General features: G+C 52.0%; 2 protein-coding genes across 2 annotated transcripts in view; both read left to right on the top strand.

The window, feature by feature from the left end:
• Positions 1-214: 214 nt before the first annotated feature.
• LOC116788859 (maestro heat-like repeat-containing protein family member 6) overlaps positions 215-22,104 on the top strand; it is a 946,858-nt gene continuing 924,968 nt past the window's right edge. The window contains exons 1-10 of the mRNA XM_032692061.1: positions 215-894; positions 1,135-1,199; positions 1,314-1,832; positions 1,993-2,141; positions 2,405-2,552; positions 2,764-2,951; positions 3,040-3,177; positions 3,353-3,467; positions 3,639-3,776; positions 4,260-4,439. Coding sequence (XP_032547952.1) covers positions 768-894; positions 1,135-1,199; positions 1,314-1,832; positions 1,993-2,141; positions 2,405-2,552; positions 2,764-2,951; positions 3,040-3,177; positions 3,353-3,467; positions 3,639-3,776; positions 4,260-4,439 — 1,767 coding nt within the window. The 5' untranslated portion in view covers positions 215-767. The remainder of the gene's footprint in view (positions 895-1,134; positions 1,200-1,313; positions 1,833-1,992; positions 2,142-2,404; positions 2,553-2,763; positions 2,952-3,039; positions 3,178-3,352; positions 3,468-3,638; positions 3,777-4,259; positions 4,440-22,104) is intronic.
• LOC116788817 (ATPase inhibitor, mitochondrial-like) lies at positions 3,809-4,100 on the top strand (the record flags this gene model as incomplete). Its single annotated transcript, XM_032691983.1, is given in 2 exon segments — positions 3,809-4,048; positions 4,050-4,100. Coding segments are annotated over 2 exon segments (291 nt in total), but the record flags the coding sequence as incomplete, so codon positions are not given.

Raw genomic sequence — 22,104 nt, forward strand, 5'->3', positions numbered from 1 at the left:
GCAGGTCATGACTTCCATGAAGAAATCAGGCCAGGAGGGAGCCACAGCTTCTGCCGTCAGACAGATGCCAAGCCTTGCTCCCAATGGCTGCAGACGCTTTTGGGATGGATTCCTTCCAAGCTGGGGCAGGTTGGCCAGGCTGGGGGAGGCCCCAGGGCACATGGCAGTGTGTCACAGGGCCCTTTGTGACACGGTGGCCGTCGCCCCTGGGATGGGACGGTGTCCTTTGTGACCCGTGGTGATAAAGGTGTCGGCGGCAACGCGGCCACGCCACCGTGCTCGGAGCGGGCGACTGGGCAGGACGGGACAGAGCGGTGCTGTGAGGAGCCTCCTCGCAGCCAACTCCTTTCTCGTCGACCAGGAGCGTTTCTGAGAGTTCTTTTTTGAACAAGATCCCTCGAGGCCACAGCACAGGAGTTGAGGACCCGGAGTGTTTCCGAGGTGATCCACTCCCTGTGGGAGTGGCCCTCGAGGCCAGGCCACGGGCCTTGGTGACCCGGAGCTTTTCCGAGGAGTCACCAGTCCCTGTGGCAGTGGCCCTTGAGGCCATTTTTTGAGACTTTGCCACCAGGGGCTTTTCCAAACCATCACCAGTCCCTGTGGCAGTGACCCTTGAGGCCATTTTTTGAGACTCTGCCACCAGGGGCTTTTCCAAGCCATCCCCAGCCCCTGTGGCAGGAGCCCCGCAGGCCATTGAGTCACACTTGGCCGCCAGGGGTTTTTCCCAGGTTTCTCTCCCGCAGGCGCCCTCAAGACCAGATTGTGCCATGGCGGGGGGATGCTTCGGCCTGTGCGGGCTGCTCCGGAGGAAGAGGAAGAACAGGAGAGGCCCTGGAGCTGGCCCAGCACAGGAACCGGAGGAGGAGGTGCAGCACTTCCAGCCACTGCAGCAGGGTGAGTGCTGGAGCTGGGCCCCAGGGATGGTGGCTGCAGCCAGCTGGGCCCCTTGCTGTCCCCTCTGGACATGCCCAGGGAAAGGGAGGGGAAAAGGGGTCCAAGGTTGATCCCCCCGGCATCCGTGCTCCATCCCCTGGGCATCCCAGGGCTGGCCCTGCCTGTGGAGTGCAGAACTGGGCTGTGTTCTCTGGCCTCTCCCGCGGCCCCTCAGCTCTGACTGCGCTTGCTCTTTGCCAGATCCAGGCCAGGACCGCCCAGAAGAGCAGGACCGCGCCCGTGGCCGCTTGCGCAGGGCAGTTCAGGTACCTGCAGCCATCCCCCCCTGGGCTGGGCCTGCTGTCCCTGCTCCGCCTGGCACCTCTGTCAGAGCACTCCATGCCATTTCCCTCTCTTCCCTGCCCTTTCTTCTCCTGCAGAGGTTGCTGAAATTCATGGGAGTTCGGCGCAGAGCAGCCACAACCGCACTGCCCGAGCTCATGGCACAGCCTGACACCAGCGCAGCCGAGCTCGAGGTGGAGCCTGATGGCAGCACTGCACCAAGTGTCTGTGCAGCCAGTCATGACATGGCCCCCATGGATGGCACAGCAACCACGGACGTGGAAACAGCTGATGGCACAGACACCACCAACATGGCAGCCATTGATTGCGCAGCCAGCTGTGACATGGCAACTCTTGATGGCACTGACACTTCTGACATGGCACCGACTGATTGTAGAGAAATCTGTGACATGGCACTGATGGATGGCACAGCCACCTGGGACACTGCACTGACTGACACCGAGACAAGATCTGATATGGCACCTATTGATGTCAGGGCCAAGGCCGACACCACAGCTGAGGGCATCACAAACACTGACTGCATGTCCATGCACAGTGTGACTGATGTTCCCAGTCTGGGCGTTTTGGAGGAGAAAACTGTCTCCAATCCAAATGAAGTAAGCAGCCTGTGGCCAGGGCTTGAGCTGCCCAGGGGTCTTGTGGCCCTCTGAGCCTTTGAGGCCAGCACAGTGTGGTGGGAAGAGAAGCCCTTCCCATGGCAAACTGGGCAACCTGCTGGCTCTGGCAGCTCTCCAACTGTCCCCCACTCCCCTCCAGGTGCCGGCCATTGTCAGATCCATCCACCAGTGGCTCACGTGCCAGGAGTCTGCAGAGGTCAGGCCGCCCATTGCCATCCGCAGGCTGGCCCACGCACACCCTGGGCACGTGGTGATGAGTCTCCTGCACTGTGCCCCAGCGTGTGACAGGTACAGGGCCCAGCTGCTTGGCTGCCTCTGGGCTCACCAGCCTTTACAACCCAGCATCCTGTTGAGTCTGTCCCTCCTGGTCTGACAGACAAGTGGACAGTTTCAGTACCCTCTGGCCCCTCCACTTCCCAGCCCTGGCATGTCAGTCCCTGATCCTGCTGCCGTGCTCCCCCCTGGCTCCTCAATGCACCGTGGCTCTGTCACCTGGGCCCCCACAGTTCCCAAGGCCCAGACTCCCCTGACCCAGAGTTCTGGCTCCACAGAGCTGCTGCAATCCTGTGGAGGACCATCGCCTCCTTGGCCACCACAGCGCACAAGGTGCTGCCAACGCTGCTCAGGGTGATGGAGGACTGGCCACTGCACAGCGTGTCCACCTCCGACGGGGACCACGTGGATGTCTTTGCCCTGGCTGTGAGTTTCTGGCAGTGGCCTTTGCTCGCCCCCACGTCACCTCTCCAGCGACTCTCCATCCTCCCCCACTGCTGCATCTCCCTCAGGCCTTGGGCTGCAAATGGGGCTGAGGAGCAGGTTCAGGGGCAGCAGGCCGGCTGCTCCCCCTGGCTCTCCCTGGCCTCTCCCTCTCTCTGGGCACTGACGGTGTCTCCACGTGGCTTTCTTGCAGGCAACCCTGGCCCTGTGGCTGATGGTCCAGGAGCCCCAGTGCCAAGATGCACTGCTGGTTCATGCCCCTCGTCTCCTCCTGGCTCTGCTCTGCCAAGTTTCTATGAGCACAGAGCAGATGCCAGAGGAGGTCAGCACCTTCTGGAGGGGATGCCAGGAGCAACACGGCCTTCCCACCCACCCCAACAGGTGCTCCATGCCCGTCCCCTCTCCCTGCCGTGCCCTGGGGGCTGGGGCCAGGGCTCCCAGCGTGACGTGGCCTTTGCTCTGCACACAGCTTTGTGGTGCAGACCATCCGGGCCCTGCTCTGCCGGCTGCAGTGGGACCAGGAGCTGGTGTCAGTGGAGCGCAAGCGTGGCTGGGACACGCTCCTCTCTGCTGACACCCACCACTACGCGGTGGGGCTGCTGGCCAGGTGAGACAGCCTTGTCCCCTCTGCCCCCGGCATCTCTGCCCTGGGCACGGGGCAGCCCACACAGCCCCAGTGGGCATGGGACAGAGGGCCTTGGCCCCAAGGAATGGCCCAGCCAGTGCTGGCAGAGCTTTGCCCACCCGACTCAGGGCCGAGGGTTCCCTTTTTGCCCTGACAGGGAGATGCACTGCGTGTTGGGCCCCTCCTATGGCCCGCTGGCAAGGCACCTGCTGGGGCTGCTCAGCAGGGAGGGGCCCCGCTGGGAGCTGCCTGCCCTGGCCTTCCTTGTCGAGGTGAGCCCGATGGCCAGTGCTGCCTGGCCCCGCTGCCTCCCCCTCTCTGCCCTCTGGCAGCCGCAGCTGCCCGGGACGGTGCCTGCGCCCTGTGCTGCTGCCTGGGCCCAGCCCTGGACGGCTCCGCGCTCCTGCCGCCCGGACACCCCGGCACTGCTCTCTGCCTTCCAGGTCCTCGACTATCTGGACGTGAGCACCTGTCATGACAGTGTCCTGCAGATGCTGGCAAGGCACCTGCAGAGCCAGTGCCCAGAGAGGCGGCGCCTGGCTCTGCGAGGGCTCCTGGTGCTCAGCGGGGATCCCTCGATGGTGAGAAGGGGGCAGGGGCTGAAGCGACATGGGCAGCCTGGAGCTGGGGAGGGCAGTGGCTTGGCCTTGGCTGGGCTTCAGGAGCTGTGGCAGCTGCTCCCAGCTCTCCTGCCTCCTTCTTCACCTGCGATGCCGGCGGCACATTCGGGAAGAAGCCAGTAGCCGAGGAGGAGCGGTACTTGAGAGAGAAGGAGAAGGAGCTGCTCTCTGACTTACAGAAACACCACGAGGAAGAGACCCATCACCACCAGAAAGAGATTGAGCAGCTGCAAAAAAGAAATTGAGCCCCATAAGCATAAGATCAAGCAGCTTAAAGATGACTAAGCTGGTGCTGTTGTTGAATGTGGGGACAGGCCCACTGTGCCTGTGGGACAGGCCTTTGGCCTCTGGGCCCCAGAGCAGCAGTGTGGGCTTGCACTGCCAGAGTGGGGTTGGTGGGGCAGCTCTTCCGGGCTTCCCAGCACAGCCTTGTGTTCCACCCAGGCCAAAGGCATCTGCAGCCTGTCTGAGCACCTCCTGGAGCTGCTGCGTGATGGAGATGGAGAGCTGGTCGCCATGACCCTTTCCACATTCCTGAATGTGCTCCAGGATGAGAAAGACAGGGAGGGACTCAGCTCCACTGCCCCGAGGCTGGCTGAGGCGCTCCGGCCAGTCTTTGACAACGTAAGGCTCTGTGCCCCCAGCCACAGGCACTGGGTGCTGCCAGGAAACTTGGTGGATTTTCAGGCCTGGGCCAGTGCTGAGGTCTTTGTGTCTTCTTTGGCCCCAGGACAACAGCCACGTGCAGCTGCTCTGCATTCGCCTCTTCCGAGAGGTGATGGAGTTGCTGGCGGAAGAGGGAACAGAGCCCTGGGAGATGCAGGTGCGCCAGAGCCTGGTCCCACTGTTCTTCCGCTGGCACGACGAGAACCAGCGCGTGGCAGAGGTGAGCACTGCTGGGCTCTGGTGTCCCCGTGGCAGGGGCTGGGCTGCCTCCTGCCCTGGGGCCTCAAGGGCTCCAGCCTCCTGCTGGCCTTGGAGCAGGGACACAGGGGCTGTGCCCTGGGCTGTGTTGCCATGTCCCGCTCTCTGCTGCTCTGCAGGCCGCTCGGGAAGCGCTGCTCTGGGCTGCAAGCTTCCTCCAGAGGAAGGACCTGGAGCAGCTGCTGAAGACAGGGCAGCCCTTCAGGTTCTGTGACTACCTGGTAAGGAAGAGTGCAAAGGCCCAGCCCCAGGCTGGAGAAGCCCCCAGTGCCCAGTGTGCAGGGCTGGCCCTGTGCCCCTGCCCACTGCTGCCCTCACAGACACCCCCCTGCTCTCTGCAGATGGAAAAGGACGTGAGCCGAAGGGGCGAGCACCTGCAGCAGGCCCTGCCCTACCTGCAGAGCCCACAGGAGCCCCTGCGAGAGGCGGCCGTCAGGTTCATGGGTGAGCCCCAAGGCCGCGGTCCCTCCCCGCCCCGCTGCAGCTCGGCCCCAGCCCCGGCTGCTGCAGCGGCAGCAGGATGCGGCCCAGGGATGTGCTGGGGAGCCCCGAGTGCCCTGGCGGCTGCTGCCGCCCTCTGCCAGCCCAGCCCCGGGGCCTCCCGATGCGGAGCCCCTGGGGCCCTGACAGCCTCTGTGTTCCCAGGGGTGGCCGGCTGGCACATGAGGGAGCGGCAGCAAGACCTGTGGCCCATCCTCAAAGGTGAGTGAGGGCAGCGGGGCCTCCCTGGGGGCTGCCGGGGACCAGCACAGACCCTGGGCAGGGAGCTGCAATCCCTGCCCTGCCTGCACAGGGCTCTGCTCCCTGCACGGCGTCCCCAGAGCACACACACATGGCAGGGGCACCAACGGGTGCCCATTGGTGCCCAGCACTTTCCTGCTCATCCCCTTGGCCCCTGCTCCCTCCTGGCCGTGCCAAGAGCTGCCCGGCATGGCCCTGGCAGGAGGGGCTCCTGGGGTCCCCGCACAGCCGCGCTCTGACCCTGGCTCCCTTCCTCTCTCTTCCAGCCCTTACAGCCATGAGTGAGGATGACTGCCCCTCCGTCTCCAACATGAGAGCTGCACTCGTGGCCACTTTCAGCCGTGCAGTCAGAATTCCACCTGCTCCGCTGAGAGAACTAATGTCCCGGCAACAGCCCCGCAACAGCCCAGGGACCACTTCTCAGCGCGGCTGCAGCTCCAGCTGATGCTGGGCCCAACTGAGCCAGCCCGCAAGGCCAGGCAGCTCCTGGCCTCTGCAGCCCCATGGACAGCTGCCTCCCTTCCATTCCCTTCTCTGACCCCATTTCATCCCCCTCCTTGCCCTCACAATAATAAACATTCATTTTCTCCCCCTTATCTGCATCTTGGTGCAACTGAAAGGGCACAAACCCTCAGCCCTGCAGCTCACGGGCCCGCTCCTGCCTCTCTTTTGCCCCTTGAGCCATGGGCACACACCCCCAGGGCACTTCAGGCTGCAAAGGGCCCTGTCCTATAGGGCCACTTGCACAACACTGTGCACTTCCAAGATCTTGCTTAAGGGTGTGCTGGCGTTCCCCAAGAAAACTATAGACTTGGGTCATCCCTGGGGAGGCAAGGGACTTGCTTCTCTGGGAAACTGCTTCCCAAGGAGTTCTCAGGGAGGGAGGCACAAATGTCTCCCTCTGGCTCTCTGTGGTCCTTTCTCTCCTTGTGTCCCGTTGCACTTTGTAGAGGGCCAGGGCAAGGGGCACTCATCAGCCTGTGGGGCAAAGCCACACTGGGGCAGCTCTGGAGACTGCAAGCACAGCTGGCACTGCGTGTGCCCTGAGAACAGAGCTCCTCTGCCAGCCTCTGACCCCCTGACTTCCAGTGCAAATTTAAGAGACATGCTGGAATCAGGGATCAGGGTGCCTACAGGGGTGGCTGTGGGAACATCTTGCAGCACAAGGATCCTTCTCTGAGGAACATCCAAGCACATCCCAGCCTGTTGCCTGCTGTGCTTTGCCTCGCTGGGTTTTGCAGTGATGCTCCCACGCTGCCCCTTCTCCTGCCACTTCCCAGAGTTTCCCTTTCATTTTCACTTCCAGATCCCACTTCCCAGCACCCAGGAGCCCCACTGGCTCTTTTTAGCCAAGGCTGCAGGAGGGACACGCTGCAGCCTTTCCCTCTGCCCAGGAGTGCTCCCATTCCTGCCAACAGCAGACAGCCCACAGCATGGAATCATGGAATCATTAACACTGGGAAAGACCTCAGAGACCATCAAGTTCAACCATTCCCCCAGCACTGCCAAGCTCACCACTCAACTCTAGCCCCATACACCACATCCGCATGTTTCTTGAACTCTTCCAGGGATGATGAGTCCACCACTTCCCAGACAGAATCACCACTAGACCAGGTTGCTCCAAGCCCGTCCAACCTGGCCTGGAACACTTCCAGGGATGGGGCAGCCACAGCTTCTCTGGGCAACCTGTGCCAATGTCTCACCATAAATGTTACACTGCTGCTTTCCCTTTGTTTTATCCCATGGCAGCAGCATCTCCCAGCCTGCAGAGCCCTCAGCTGGCAAGTTTTATCTCCCCTCCCGGGTAAATGCTCCTAAATTAGGAGCATTTAGGATGCTCCTGAATGGAGTCACTTCAAGCTCCCCTGTGATGATCGACCCAGACCAGGCCTCTCGTTGCAGCAGCACATTCCCCCCACTCCCAGCTGGCACAGGTTTTTGGCAGGATTCTCGCCTGCCTCCCATGCCCTTCTGGCAGAGCTTAACCAGTGTGCTGCCCTCCCAGATCTCCTGGCAGGGAGCACACAAAACAGACCCCAAATCCACGTGGAGCTGACTCAATCCCTTTGCTACAGCAGGCTGGACAGGCTGAAGCTCTCTCTCCAGCACGGCTGCACGTCCCAGCTCCAATATCCCTCCTGCAGCTGCTGCTGCACAAGGCAAGGGAGAGCAGAACACCAATGGGGCACACAGATTTCCTTCAGGTGATCCAGAACAATCCTGGAATCATTAAGGTTGTAAAAGCCCTCCAAGATCGTGGAATCCAACTGTTCCCCCAGCACTGCCAAGGCCACCACTGACCCATGTCCCCAAGTGCAACATCCACGTGGTTTTTAAATCCCTCCAGGGATGGGGACTCCACCACTGCCTTGGGCAGCCTGTGCAAGGGCTGGACAACCCTTTCCATGAAGAGTTTTCCCTAATATCCAACCAAACATCCCCTGGTGTACCTTGAGGCTGTTTCCTAGCATCCTGTCCTGTGTTCCCTGAGAGCAGAGCCTGACCTCCCCTGGATCCACCCTCCATTCAGGCAGTTGCAGAGCCAGAAGGTCCCCCCTGAGCCTCCTTTTCTCCAGGCTGAGTCCCCCCAGCTCCCTCAGCAACTCTTCATCAGACTTGTGCTCCAGGCCCTTCCCCACCTCCATTGCCCCTCTCTGGAAACCCTTCAGCTCCTCAATGTCCTTCCTGAATTGAGGGACCCAAAACTGAACTTAGAATTTGAGGTGCCAAGTACAGGGAGAATATGTGGGTCCACATCTCATCAGCAAGTTTGGCTTTGGGCATCTTGACTTTGGAGCTTAAAACTTTGGCACTCACAGGTGGAAGAGGGAAAATGTGCCTTTTTTCATTCTCTGTCTGAACTAAGTGTGAAGGTTTATTGAGTTCAATTGTCTTGCAGTGCTCTCCAAGTCAATGCCAAGTCTAGGCACGGGCTGGCTCAGTAGCTGCTGGGCTCCTCTGCATGTTTCCCAGCAGAGTTGTGCAATGGATCTGATGTTTCTCAGCAACAGTGGTGGGGAATCTCTTCCTTTCTCAGGGCAAAATAGGCCTTACTAACACATCAGCCAAGATTTTATTGTAAAACCATGGAAGCAGGAGCCACGTGACCAGGGCTGTATGAATGACATTCCAGCCTGTAAATCCTCAGGCTGCAGACTCCCCACCCTGGTTTTACAAGCTTTCCTACACCACGATCCTGGTGTCGGCTCGTGCTGGAAAACAGTAAAGCTGAGGCCACAGTCAGTTTACTACACCAGGTCCTGGTATGCAAATCATGTCCTTTCCAAAGGGTTTTTACAGCAAGCTTGGTCTTGCCAGGTGCCACACACTCCCAGTTCCCATGAATTTCAGAGGAAGCTCTTGGCAGCACATGGAACTTGGCTCATGCCATATGGAGGAATGTCTCAGCATCTGTGGCACTTGGATTAGCAGGTTCTGCTCTGCCAAGCAGAGCCAAAGCCGACTCCTCACATCTTTGATTAGACCAGCCTTAATCTAATTAACATTGCCTAATAAAAAAATTTCTGTCTCTGGTCACTGACCTTCAAGAAATTCTGATTTCTACACTGCAACGTAGAAGCTATGTGCTCTTTGCAGAGCAAGGATTCGGGTGCAATTCCAATTCCTCAGGACTTCTGTGTGTTTCTCATTATTATATGCTGTACACGGTGTCTTTAGGACATTGATTATCTTAGGAAGAAAGCATTCCACAAAAAGAAGGGTTCTAATTGCTCGTATGTTTGTTTTCTTTCATTTAAAGAATCAGACTCCTGCAGAGACCAAAGGTACGTCTTAAAAGCACAGGTTTTGTGTGTGAGACCCAGATAAGTGATGATTTTTTTGTAATTAGCCCTTTTACTGCATTTTCTATATGGACTTCTGAAGCCACCCACTGTGTTATTTCCTGCTGGTGTTTCACAGAAGTTGTATGACATGAAAAAAATCAGCATTTTACCAACAGTGATGCAGGGCTGTCTTTCCATGGGCATTTCTCTCTGCCAAAGGGCAAATCTGGAAGTGAGAATGTGGAGATGGGATGGGAAAAAAGCAGTGTCTCAGCATCACAGGATCAGTTTGAAAAGCCTGCTTTTAATGATGCTTGTAAGGAGCCACAGGGGACAGGAATTTTAAATCTCTGATCCCCCCATCACGTCCTTTTGGACAGTGTTGGATGCACAGTCACCACAGATGGGTTCCAAATGCTTGGGATGGTCTTGCTGCAGAAAAACTAGCAAACTCCAATAAAAAAAATAAAACAAAATAGGCTCCTAAGGCAGTTATTTGAACACTTGGCAGCTTTTTATCAATCAGTATTTATCCAACACAGAAATGCAGCCAGCTCAGCTGTACTGACACATGTCTGAACTCGCTTTTTGTGGAGCATGGACACAGTTGTGCCTCCTCTGAGCTGGCTGGAAGGTCTGTGCATTAATCTCTCTCTCCAGCATTAACGTTCTCCTCCTGCCAAGAGGGCCAGGAGCAAGGCTGCAGGAGACATGAGACCTTTTCATCAGCCCTTTCCTGCAGTGCTGTTTTCATCACGGTGATTTTTCCCTGCTCCTTCCTTAAGAGGGGCCCTGGAGACAGATGTGAGAGAGAGAACAGCAGTTATCTGGCTTGGGGACACCTTCTGATCTAGATTCACATCCAGGCTCTGCCAGAGCCCCATGTGCCCTCCCATAAACCATTTGATCATTCAGTGCTTCACTTTACTCTCTGCCAACATGTTAAAGCACTTCAATTTTCCTTGATTTTTTCAGTTTCTCCTCAGAGTTGGCACATTTCGGGGAGCAAACATGGTTGCACATCTCTGTTTGGCACCACACCCAGCACAGTGATCCCCTGTCCTGTTTAATGCCTTTAAATTATACCTAATCATATTCATTAAGAGCTATTAAAGCCTCCTGAACATTCTAGATATGTTTTATTTTGATCAGGTGTTTCTGGATCACCAGGTATGTTGTTGCTGAAAGGGGGGGGGAGAATGATCTGAAATAAATGAGCATCACTATGTGCAAATCAAATTGTGACACAAAAACCATTCCAGATCTTAAAGAACAATTAACCCAGGCTGAAATCAACCCAGAAGGAAGCTTGAATTTCCAAAATTTGCTGCCTTGAGCTGTTTTTCTACACACACTAATGTAGCCCTGATGAGTTGCTGTGGGGTTCAGAAGGACCAGGCTGTCTGGAGATGGTTTTTGTGATCTGTGCTGCTCTGCAGCATAAGGAGGTTTGTTTTCATGGTGGCTGTGCTTGCTCTTTGCATTTCCCTATCCTGCTGTTCCCTGGCTCCAAGGGCCAGCTTGGTGCCTGCCAGCTCCCAGGGGAGCCCTCCTTCCTCCTGGGCTCCCTCACCTCATCTCCCAGGAGTGGGGGCGGTGGGAGGGCTGGATGCTGGGTGGGGAAATCCCTCCTCCACCAGTTTCGTGCCTCCAGGGCGCTGGAGGGGGGGTGGCTGCAAAGGACCTGCTCTGATTTTTGCAGTGTGGGTGGAAGAAAACCCACAGCAAGGTTGGGTGAAGGCGAGAGAAAAGACCCCATGTCATCTTCCCATCCCTGGAGGTGTTCAAGGCCAGGCTGGAAGGGGCTTGGAGCAACCTGGTCTAGTGGAAGGTGTCCCTGTGCATGGCAGGGACTCAAAATGGGGTGATCTTTAAGACCCTTTCCATCCCAAGCCATTCTGTGATTCTGTGACTGTATGATCTTCAGGGTGAAGGGGGCAGCTGCTCAAGGTGCCAGCAGGTATCAACAGCTGAGTAAAATGAATAAAGCAAGAGCACACAGAAGCTGCTGGAAAGGCTCCTACTTCCTTGACTGAATCAAATCCTTGGAGAAGCTCACTAATGAATGCACATCGAGTCAAAGGATCCTTCCACTCGAGCGCTACCGACTGGTTTATAACAGGCAGCAGGTGAAAACAAGGAGCTTCTCCTGTCTGCTGTGAGCAAAGAGTTCTCAAGCTGAGCTGTTGGAGTGAACCCATGAAGGGGTCGAGCTGCTTGTCAGAGGATGAGGCCACCCCCAAAAGCAGGAGCAGCGGCCTGTGGCAGCGGGAGCGGAGTGTTTTGTTCATGCTGAGCACAGACACAGAGATGGGTATTGTTCACCAGCACCCCATGAGCTGAAACATCCACAGGCCACATAAAGAGAAAAAGCTGGATGTGAGAAAAAGGGAAGCGGCACGGCCCTCAGAGAAAGTCACAAGGCAGAGGGATGTTTTTCCTAAGCACAGTGTTTGGTTTGGATGGGATAAATGAGCTTGAGCAGACCACAAAAACGAGGAAAAACTACTTGGCAAAGGTCTTGCTCACCAGCGTTCGCCACGATGTGACCAATAAAGGGGGAGGGATAATGTGCTTGCAATATCTGCATTTGCTTTGTTTAACTGACAGAGGCTCCACAGAAAAAATGTCCAGATTCCTGGCTTTCCACAGGCAGTACATGCAATAGGCTCTTCCTTTTTTTTTTTTTCGCAAAAAAGATGTGGCGAAAGCAAGGTAAAGTAGATAGGAAAGATGAATAAAAATAGAAATCACTTCTTGATTTCATCTGTCATTTATGATTTGGCCACTGAGAAAAACAGATACTCTTCCCATCTTATCAGCAGCCCTGAAACCTGCCACATTTTTGCTGGCTTTGGCCTCTTTCCTTGGGTATTGCTTTTCCAGCATCCAAAACAGTTACAAAAGTTACAACAGTTGGAAAATGTGGATTCTTGGCTGGCTTTGCTAAGCCTTGAGAAAGGAGAGAGCGGAAGCATATGGAATTGATGGAGAATAAAAAAAAACCTTACAAGACTAGTAGCAATCATAGAATTCTAGAATGATTTGGGTTGGAAGGGATCTTAAAGACCATCTCATTCCACTCCCCTGCCATGGGCAGGGACACCTTCCACTAGACCAGGTTGCTCCAAGCCCTGTCCAGCCTGGCCTTGGACAATTCCAGGGATCCAGGGGCAGCCACAGCTTCTCTGGGCAATCTGTGCCAGGGCCTCACCACCCTCACAGCCAAGAATTCCTTCTCAATATCCCACCTATCCCTGCCCTCTGGCAGTGGGAAGCCATTCCTCCTTGTCCTGTCACTCCAGGCCCTCATCCTAAGTCCCTCTCCAGTTCTCTTGGAGCCCCTTTAGGCATTGGAAAGGGCTCTAAGGTCTCCTGGGAGCCTTCTCATCTCCAGGCTCAACAATCTCAATTCTCACAGCCTTTCCTCATAGCAGAGGTGCTCCAGCCCTCCCATCACCTTTGTGGCCTCCTCTGGACTCGCTCCAACAGCTCCATGTCCTTCCTGTGCTGGGGACTCCAGAGCTGGGGGCAGCAGTGCAGGTGAGGCCTCACCAGAGCAGAGTGAAGGGGCCCTCTTGGAGCACGAGGGGAAGTTGTGCCTCTCATTTTAAGCCGTGTTGAGGTCATAGAAGAGGCAGCAGGAAGGAGAGACACTTGTGCTTGGTGACTCTTACTGGGAACTCTCTCAGATACGAGGCAGTGAAAGGTCCAGTACTGGCACCTTGACACTCGTTATGGGCCCAAGACTTCACGGATGTGGAAACCACGATGACAAAGCCTGTCCACTGCCATCCTGCCTCCCACCAGAAATGTTCTCTTTATTTTCTTAAGGACCTGAACAGGAAATTATGGACAAATAGACCCTCTGCTTGGAGTTTTCTCTGCCCAGAGTGTCTAACTGCAGCACAACCACTTTGTCTGACTGTGCTTTACCTCCCCAGCACACAACCTGCAATCCTGGCCGCCCACTCAGGCCAGGAGGGGTTAGAATACAGCACATGGTTCTGATTTTTCTCTCCCTCCTCCGTCTCCCATCGGGAACTGCTGACTTAAAATGACTGTAAAAAGAAGACAGGGGATGGGACATCACTGCCTGAATACAGATGTTCACATCGTTAAACCTGTCATTACTCTGCTGCTCAGTGAGCCGATGGCAGTGCTGACACCAGCTTTGGATGTGTGAAACTGTTACCAGAACCTCCTTCATGAAATACAAATCCTGTGCAATAACCAGGTGATAGAGTCCCACAGCACAAACAAACCCTCAGATCAGGGCGTGGAATCAGATGCAGTGAGAGTGACACCAAAAGTTTGCCTCTCCCTCACCCACCCAGAATGCCATATCTGTTCTGAGCCAATCTGGGAGGGCAGCTGCCTGTTTTCCAGTGCAAGCACCTGTTTGGGGATCAGGGAAAGGATCATTAAAGACAACACTGGCTTGCAGATCCACCCATTCCAGCCTGCTGCACATGTACACGACTGTAAGCTTCTAACTCACACAGTTCACCTGGGGTGAGAGGGCTACCGTGACCTGGGGCTTAAATAACCACCCAGCCTTTCCCCGGAAGCCTTTGGAATACTCTGGAAAGGGGTATGATTCAACCTTCTGAAAATACTCTGACAGGTTTTGGTTACTGCATTTCTGCCAGCCCAGGCACAGATCCACCGGTCAGAAGCAGGAGGAATCCAGTCCCCTGTGCAGCCACATTGTCCCCAGCAGTGGCACACAGGCAGGAGGTGATGGAAATATTTATATGTCGCCATGCATTATATAAATGGAAATTTTTGGGACTGTACATTGATGTAAGTGAATGCAAATTGATGAGAGACAAAAGGTTTGTTTCATGGCTAGATGGTTGCCTACCTCTGCCAAGAGACAGGGGGGAAATTTCTTCAAGTGGCCTTTTTAATAATCCAAGTCCTTGGAAGTTTTCTGCCACAGTCAGGTTTTCTACTAGAGTCAGATTTTCTACCACAGGGAGATTTTCCACACCAGATGCTTGTTCTTTTTTTCTTCTTTTTGATCCCCCTGTAGCATATGAACACAGATGGTCTTGTTTCAGCCCATAAGATCTTGGGAAATGTGAAAGCTAAATAATTTAACTGGAAAGAGCTGTCTCTCCGAGGCCCTTCTCCTGACTTTCCTTGCCAGGCTCTTTACTACTTGCTAAAATAGAACTTCCACTATAAATAGGAAGGAGATCTCCTGCCTGCCCCACTGGCCTGGCTGTAGGAACAGTTGGCTTTCAGTCCCTCTTGAAACTACAGTTCAATCCATCTTCCTGCAGTGACACCAAACAGGAGACCTTCTAACGGTGCGTCGGAGGAGAAGTGAATAAATCTGGTGCTGGAGGCAGAACAAAATATCTGGAATATTCAGCAAAGAGTAAACCCAGAGTGTCCCGAGACCCACAGAAATTGGGGTCTATTGATGAAAGCGCTTCCACGCAATGAATAAAATGCGGTGTATTTATAGCTGGAATGTGGTCCTGGCTGTCACCTGACCGTCCGACAGCCCCAGACAGATGACAGCACCGTGACTTTGGCTGCCGTGGCTGCCTTCCACAACCCTCTGCACAGGGACATAGCACAGCCACAGGCAGCGAAGATCCCATTTTACCTACTAAAACACAAGTCACGAGGACATTCCCTCAGGAATCAGATGATCTGAGGTCACTCACCTACTATCAGGTGACATCCTACAAAGACGTAACGTCTGCCCCTCTGCAGATACGTGCAGGCTTAAAGGTCTTCTCAGTCAGACACTATTTCAGTCAGGCATTTAAGAAATTATCTGACTTTATGTGAATATTTCCACTGCTGCTCTCATGCTGGGAGTTAAGTATGTCCCTCAGTACTTTCATCAAGGATGTGATGACGAGCACTGCTACTATGCTTTCCTAGAACAGCGTGTACAACAAGGACTAGGGAATATATTTTATATCTCTTATGATTCATCGTGTGGAACAGCCACCTCAGGTTTGAGCCAGAAATTCATCCAGTGGATTGGGATCAATTGACAACAATAAACGTTTGGGAGGGGAAAGGCTGAACTCCAGAGAGCTGGGGAATTTTTAACCCTGCTGAAATCAATGGCAATACTCACAGTGGTGTCAGTAAGGCCAGGATTTCACACACGATCACACTGACAATGACCTCAAAGTCACTTTTAGTGCCAAGTGTTCCCAAGGTCCTGCAATTCCAGTACTGCTTTTGGGTGTTATTATGAGACAAAACATTTGAGTGTAACCCTCCAGGCCTCGTGACTCTGGCCCTGAGGGCATTAAAGTTTCTTTTTTCCTCATCTGACCCTGCTCTCTAGATCCTCAGCTGTGAACTCTAGCACAGACCCACACCCCTACAAAACCCTTCTCTCCTGGGCCCTATGTCCTGCAACCATCTCCCAAGCGAATTTTTCTTTGTTCCTTTTTAATCTCTACGTGCAGAAGTTTTCCACAACTTCTAACCACCTCTTGTTCTTGGCTTTTTCAGTCACTCACCGGATGGGGAGTTCTGTGCAGGATAAAGGGTTTTTTATTTTCCTTTGTGGTGAAAAATGCTCTGTGCTTCACATCTTTTCAGATGCCCAACAGCAAGGTGGGTGGAAGAGACAGTGACCTCTTACTCTTTGCTTCAGCATTTACAAAAAGGAACCAGCTTCCCATTTTCCCAAAGTTCTGTGATGGTCTCCTCCAGAGGGACTTTCTGCTTTGCCTCTTGGCTCAGTGGTTGGCACAGTAAGAATAGAGAGTCCTTGTTTTCAGCTTTGATCCTGTCAATTCCAAAGTCAACACTGACCAGAATGTTACACAACACCCCTCTCTTTGTCCTTACAAAACTATCTGTGTCAACTTCAGTTACTGTTCTTGGATCTACAAAACTAATTTGTGCCTTGTGTGTCCACACTCTCAGTATCTCCTCTGAAAGAAAAACAACAACAACAACAACAACAACAAACATGGGAAGAAATAAGCTTACTCTCAGATTATATTTTTATGGCTTTGGCTAAATGAAGGACTTGGAGAATGTGGAGCTTCAAGGAATTTTTCAAAGAATTTCTGCATCTTGTTACAACTGGTTGAAAACACCAGAAGTACCTTTTCTACACTATTTTCATCCATCTATTCTCTATCCCTAGCAAGGAAAATAAATCAATGATAGCAGCCCCTCTAACACTGGGAACTGCCCCAATCTCAGAGCCAAGAGACACGTAACAAAACTCACTTAAAAGAGTAATTTGTAAGGAAGGGACATATTTTAGAAATGAGATGTCATCATTTAAGGGACAGTGTGTACACAGAGCAGCTGCTGGCATCTTGGAGATGGGCTACATCAATGTTCTGTGAGGAGAAGTACCTGAGTTTCAAGGACTTTAAGTATCTGAAGGAGGGTGTCAGAGGATGGACCAAGATCTGCTCAGGGTGCCCAGCAATAGGACGAGAGGAACAGGCACAAACTGGTGCCCAGAAGTTCCACCTGAACCTGAGGAAGAACTTTTTTCCTGTGAAGTGACTGAGCACTGAACAGATTATCCAGAGAGAATATGGAATCTCCCTCACAGGAGATATTCCAGAACTGTCTGGACACAATCCTGTGCCATGTGCTCCAGGATGGCCCTGCTGGAGCAGGAAGGTGGGACCAGATGACCCACTGTGGTCCCTTCCAACCTGAACCATTCTGTGATTCTGCCACTCTCCCTGGTGCAGGATACACATCTCAAACAGCAAACACATTCATGGGAGAGATATTTTAACCAACTCTCTGAGCCTACCTTGCAGCTAACTTTTCTTTAACACTCCCCAGAAGAATGCTGAAGGGGTCTTGGCTAAAAGATTGAGAGCAGTCCCTCCATTTGATGCTGTTACATCTTTCACATCTTTGCCCCCTTGATTCCAGAGGGATGGGTGCAGGGTTGGGATTTTTGGGAGCAATAATTAGTCTCCCATATCTCCCCGACAATAACATTTTCTAGACTCACCATCAAAAACTCTTCCCTTATCCCATCGACTTTGTCATATTCAACAGGTTACCCCACTTTCATTCACTCCTGCAAGGACAAAATCCATACCCATGGAGATGCAGAGGGAGATAAGAGGAGCCTGGAGGAGATGTGGGGGCTGAGCCCAGACCAGCAGAATGGCTCCAGTTCAGTCTTTCTTTTTGCCAGCACCACCAGCAACCTGCCTGTGCCTGGCTTTCTGTGAGTCTCACCCACACAAAGGTGAACACTTCAAACCAGGACTTCGCCAGATCAAAGCCTGAAAGGGTAAATATTTCTGTCAGGGATCATTACTTTGCTTTCTTCCCTTGTTTGCCCTGGAACAATGGGGGGGGGGAAGAAGGCAGAAGAAGTCTGTACAATTTAACAATGCTGCATTGAGAGAGACAATATCTGAAATCACAGAAATGACCCTCTCCTTGCTTCCTAATTCTTGTCTTTTAGAGAGAGGGGGACATTCTTCTGCTTCTTGCAGCAGGGGTGAAGGAATGTGGATCTGTGGCTTTGGAATAACATTTTAGATCTAGTGAAAGGCACTTTGACCTTGCCATAAGAACCGTGCCAATAGTGCTGGTGTTCAAGGAAAAGAAAAACATCAAAAACCAGACAAGCCTCCCATGTCTGACAATAGGGAAAACACTCACAAATGGGATTTTTAAGCCAGTTGAACAATATCTCTTCTGAAAAAGCCACAGAGTTAATGTTCCCTGCGCAGAAAATATCAATATTTTAGCAGAGTTCAATTACTAATACTCTCTGTGTTTCCAAATATATTTGGGCACCTGTAAAACTGAAAAAAAACCAAAAACCAAAAACCAAACCAAACCAAACCAAAACAAACCAAAACAAAAAAAACCCCACAAAAAACCCAACCCAAAACAAACCAAAACCAAAACCAAAAACAAAACAAAACAAAAAAAAAACCAAACAAAAAACCAAAGAAAAAGTGTTTGATAAATATTTCCTGCCTGTATTTGGGACAAAGTTAAATGTCATTTCCAGGGTGCCATTTCCATGTTATATAATGATGATGAAATGCTTCCTATCCAAGCAACTTAAAAAAGAACATCAAAAGCACAACTAACATTTTAAAAGCAGTAGGTCTAGAGGATGGTGTGTCATGATTTTAAGAGGTGGTTCTTCAGACGACTGTTCTCACACAAGGTGGGAATGTGAGAGTTTATAAACAGCCCAGGAGACCATTTCTAAGGAGAAAAACAGCTTTGTGTCAATATTTGAAGAGCGTGACTAAGGGAAGTCCAGGTAATTTCAGTCTGGCGAGTCCAACATCGCTCCTGACCTGGCTATAAGGAAGTGGTTTGCACCAGTTAACAAGGAGATGGAGAGTGGGGATGTAATGGAACAGCAATCAGCAGTTTTCGTGGGAAATGGTTCCTGTCAAAGAACAAACTTCATCTTGTTCTTTAATAAAATCACGAGTACAGCTGATAGCAGGAACGGTGTTGACTCAGTGCTGTACAGTACAAAAAAAATACATACAAAATCAATACGAGTGCATAACAAATGCTTTAAAAATAGCTATTGGAAAGATCTTAAAATGGCTTTGTAATAAAGGATTCATCAATGAATAAAGGCTGTTTCTAATGGACTCTTGCAAGCACTTGCACTTGTGCTACTCACTGTGCTGCAAGAAAATACAAGATGATCACATCATTTGTAAACTGTGAGAGTTTCAAAACTGTTAAGTAGTTTCATTACTTAAAATTGCACTGATGGGAGTAGCTTGTCTTGTAAACAAAGACTGATGGGATGAGGGTAATCACGAGAACTTGGTAACGTGAGTTTAGAATCACAGAATCATTATATATTATTATATCTGCTTTCATGGTATCTTTTCCTCTTGGAGAAAGGGAGGTCCTTGGGAGCTTGTCATGGTGCCTCTTAACTCTTTCCCAGGAAGTTCCCAAATGTATTAACTCTGCAGAAAGGAAATATGGAGATATATATATATATCTCCATATGTGTGTGTATGCATCTATATATAAAATATATATATATATATATATGGAAGTCTTCTGTGAAGGTAGATAGAAGGATCACAATATCCACCACTCTTAGGCATAGAATAGAATATCCTGAGTTGGAAGGGACCCACAAGGATCTGTATGGAAATTCACAGCGTTACATAAATAACATTTCAAAATAAAGGTAACTTAGCTTTAGAGCTTCCACATTTATTCCACTGTAAGGAAACGCTTGTCCTCTGATGGTAAATGAAGTTTATATTTTTGGTCTTATTTTTCATTTCTTGTAACTCTGTGGTGATGGAACTTGGGTCCTGTGTCGTGCCAGAAACTTTCAAGCTGCTCCACATCTGTGGGCTCAGAGCTGCTAACAGAAAAAAGGGGGAAATACTCCATTTTTGACCTCAAATGAGAGAGGTCTGGGGTCACAAATTCCTTCACAGAAGGGTAACTAAATGGTCTTTAAGGTCCCTTCCAGCTCAAACCATTCTGTGATTCCATAATCTGAAAGAATATATAAAATAAGTAAGGAAAATTTGAAGTGCCCCTTCTTCATTTGGACAATATTCCCTGGATATCAGACAAGGAGCAAAAGGAGGGAGAATTTGAGTAGCATGACGTCAAGGGTGAAACACTTGTTGAAGGAGAGAAGATGGTGAAATCCCACTGGCTTTGATGGAAACGGGGACAAGAAGTGAGAATCCTACAATCTGTGTCTACAAAGCAATCTACAAGATAGCTAACATTCCCTTTTTCTTCCCCACTGTGGAGAAAAATCTGGGACAAGGCTTCAGAGTGAAATTACCCTGTGCAGTTCATTAGAAATGCAAAAGATAAGTCAAACAAACAGATCCTATCCCTTTTGGTAGAGCAATGGGACCAAACACCCCAGCACAGCCTCCTCCCCTGGCTTCTTGTTTGTTCCTTGTTTATCTCCTCTCTTTCTCCTCTCTTTCTCCATTTGAAAAGACAGAACAAACATGCAGAAAGCTCCTGTGGCTGAATTAACAATGTTCTTGGAGCTTTAAGGATTGAAGAGTGCTCTGATGCATCCAAGGATCCATGTGCAGCCTTTCAGCAGGATTTTAATGACTCAGGGAAACACCACTCCAGCAGCAGCGAACACTTCTAAAAGCTTCACCTTCCCTTCCAGCCTGAACTCAATCTGGCCTCTCTCTGGGTTTTAACACACTCCATTAACAGGATTCCCCAGCTGAAAGCAGACATAGGAGGTAGGCCACAAGCCTATTTTTGGACATCCAACCCCGTGCAATGCACAGAAGTTCCCTTGTCAGTGCAGACTGTAGGATGGAGACAGGCAGAATGTGTAGGAGAAGGGGGAATCAGGGAACACATGCTCTGTACTCTGGGTTTTTTCCTCCCACAATGGACACTGGGGCTGTGAGGGGGGTTTGCTGTAAATCCAGAAGGAGAATGACACACACAGACATTTAGGGGTGTGGCACACAAATGTATCCGATATTCACACACACACAACCCTTTTAGGTGGGGGGAAAAACCCCACCATCCCCCATAGGCCTGCACAGGCAGTTGGGTGCTTTGAGTAATTCACAAGCAGAGGTGACATCCAATCATCCCTCTTCCCCTGCCCTTGCCTTAGGAAAAAGTGTGTGTGTGTGAGTGTGAAGGTGGGGTTGGAGGTACAATCATCACACAGCCACAACCCCCTGTCAGGCTGTTGGTCACAACAACCCCCAGGAGTGCTACAGCCTTGGGGCAGAGTGGCTGGAAAGCTGTCCAGTGGGAAAGGTCCTGGGGGTGCTGGTTGACAGGCAGCTGAATATGAGCCCAGGTGGGCAAGAAAGGCCAATGGTATCCTGGCTTGGATCAGCAATAGTGTGGCCAGCAGGACCAGGGCAGTGATTGTCCCCCTGTTCTCGGCACTGGTGAGGCCACATCTCAAATCCTAGTTTTTTTGGGCCCCTCACGACAGGGAAGCCATTTTGGTGCTGGAGCATGTCCAGGGAAAGGAACGGAGCTGGGGAAGGGTCTGGAGCACAGGTCTGATGAAGAGCAGCTGAGGGAGCTGGGGGGGCTCAGCCTGGAGAAAAGGAGGCTCAGGGGGGGAACTTCTCGCTCTCTGCAACAGGAGGGTGGGGCCAGGTGGGGGTTGGGATCTTATCTCATTCAACTAGTGACAGGACAAGAAGAAACAGCCTCAAGCTGCACCAGGGAAGGTTTAGGTTGGACATCAGGAAGAATTTCTTCATGGAAAGGGTTGTTGAGCATTGGTATGGGTGTCATAGCCACAATGGGCTGCCCCAGGAGGTGGTGGAGTCCCCATCCCTGGAGGTGTTCAAGGAATGACGTGGCACTCAGTGCTCTGGTCTGGTTGACAAGGTGGGGATCGGTCACACGTTGGGCTCGATGACCTTGGAGGTCTTTTCCAAACAAAATGATTCTGTGATTCTGTAGGGTGTACATGGCTGGTGGTCACAGACCCACTGGCTGTGATGTGTGTATGAGTAATGCAGCAGGGACGTTGTACACAGCGGTGTAATGGAGGTGCGGGTATCAGCTCCCTCGCCCGTCCAGGTGTCACTGAGATCGGAGTATCACTCTTCCCTCTCACCACCTCCTTCCTCCTGGGCATGTTGCAAAAAGGGGAGGGTGTCTCACAAACAGGTGACCCCACCCCAGTAAGCCAGGGTGTGTTTTTTCTGCGAGTCTCTTTCCCACACCACGAGAAAGGATGCTGGGGGGAAACTGGCACTGTGGAGGTGATCAATCACTGCCCCTCACTCGGCTGTAAGGTGTTTGTTGGGCCTGGGAGTTGCCCCACACAGGTGTAAACCCTGGGCACCCTCCCTCAATCTTTTTCCCTCTATGGG

The sequence above is a fragment of the Chiroxiphia lanceolata genome, chromosome 6 (assembly GCF_009829145.1).
Source record: "Chiroxiphia lanceolata isolate bChiLan1 chromosome 6, bChiLan1.pri, whole genome shotgun sequence".
Classification (NCBI taxonomy): domain Eukaryota; kingdom Metazoa; phylum Chordata; class Aves; order Passeriformes; family Pipridae; genus Chiroxiphia; species Chiroxiphia lanceolata.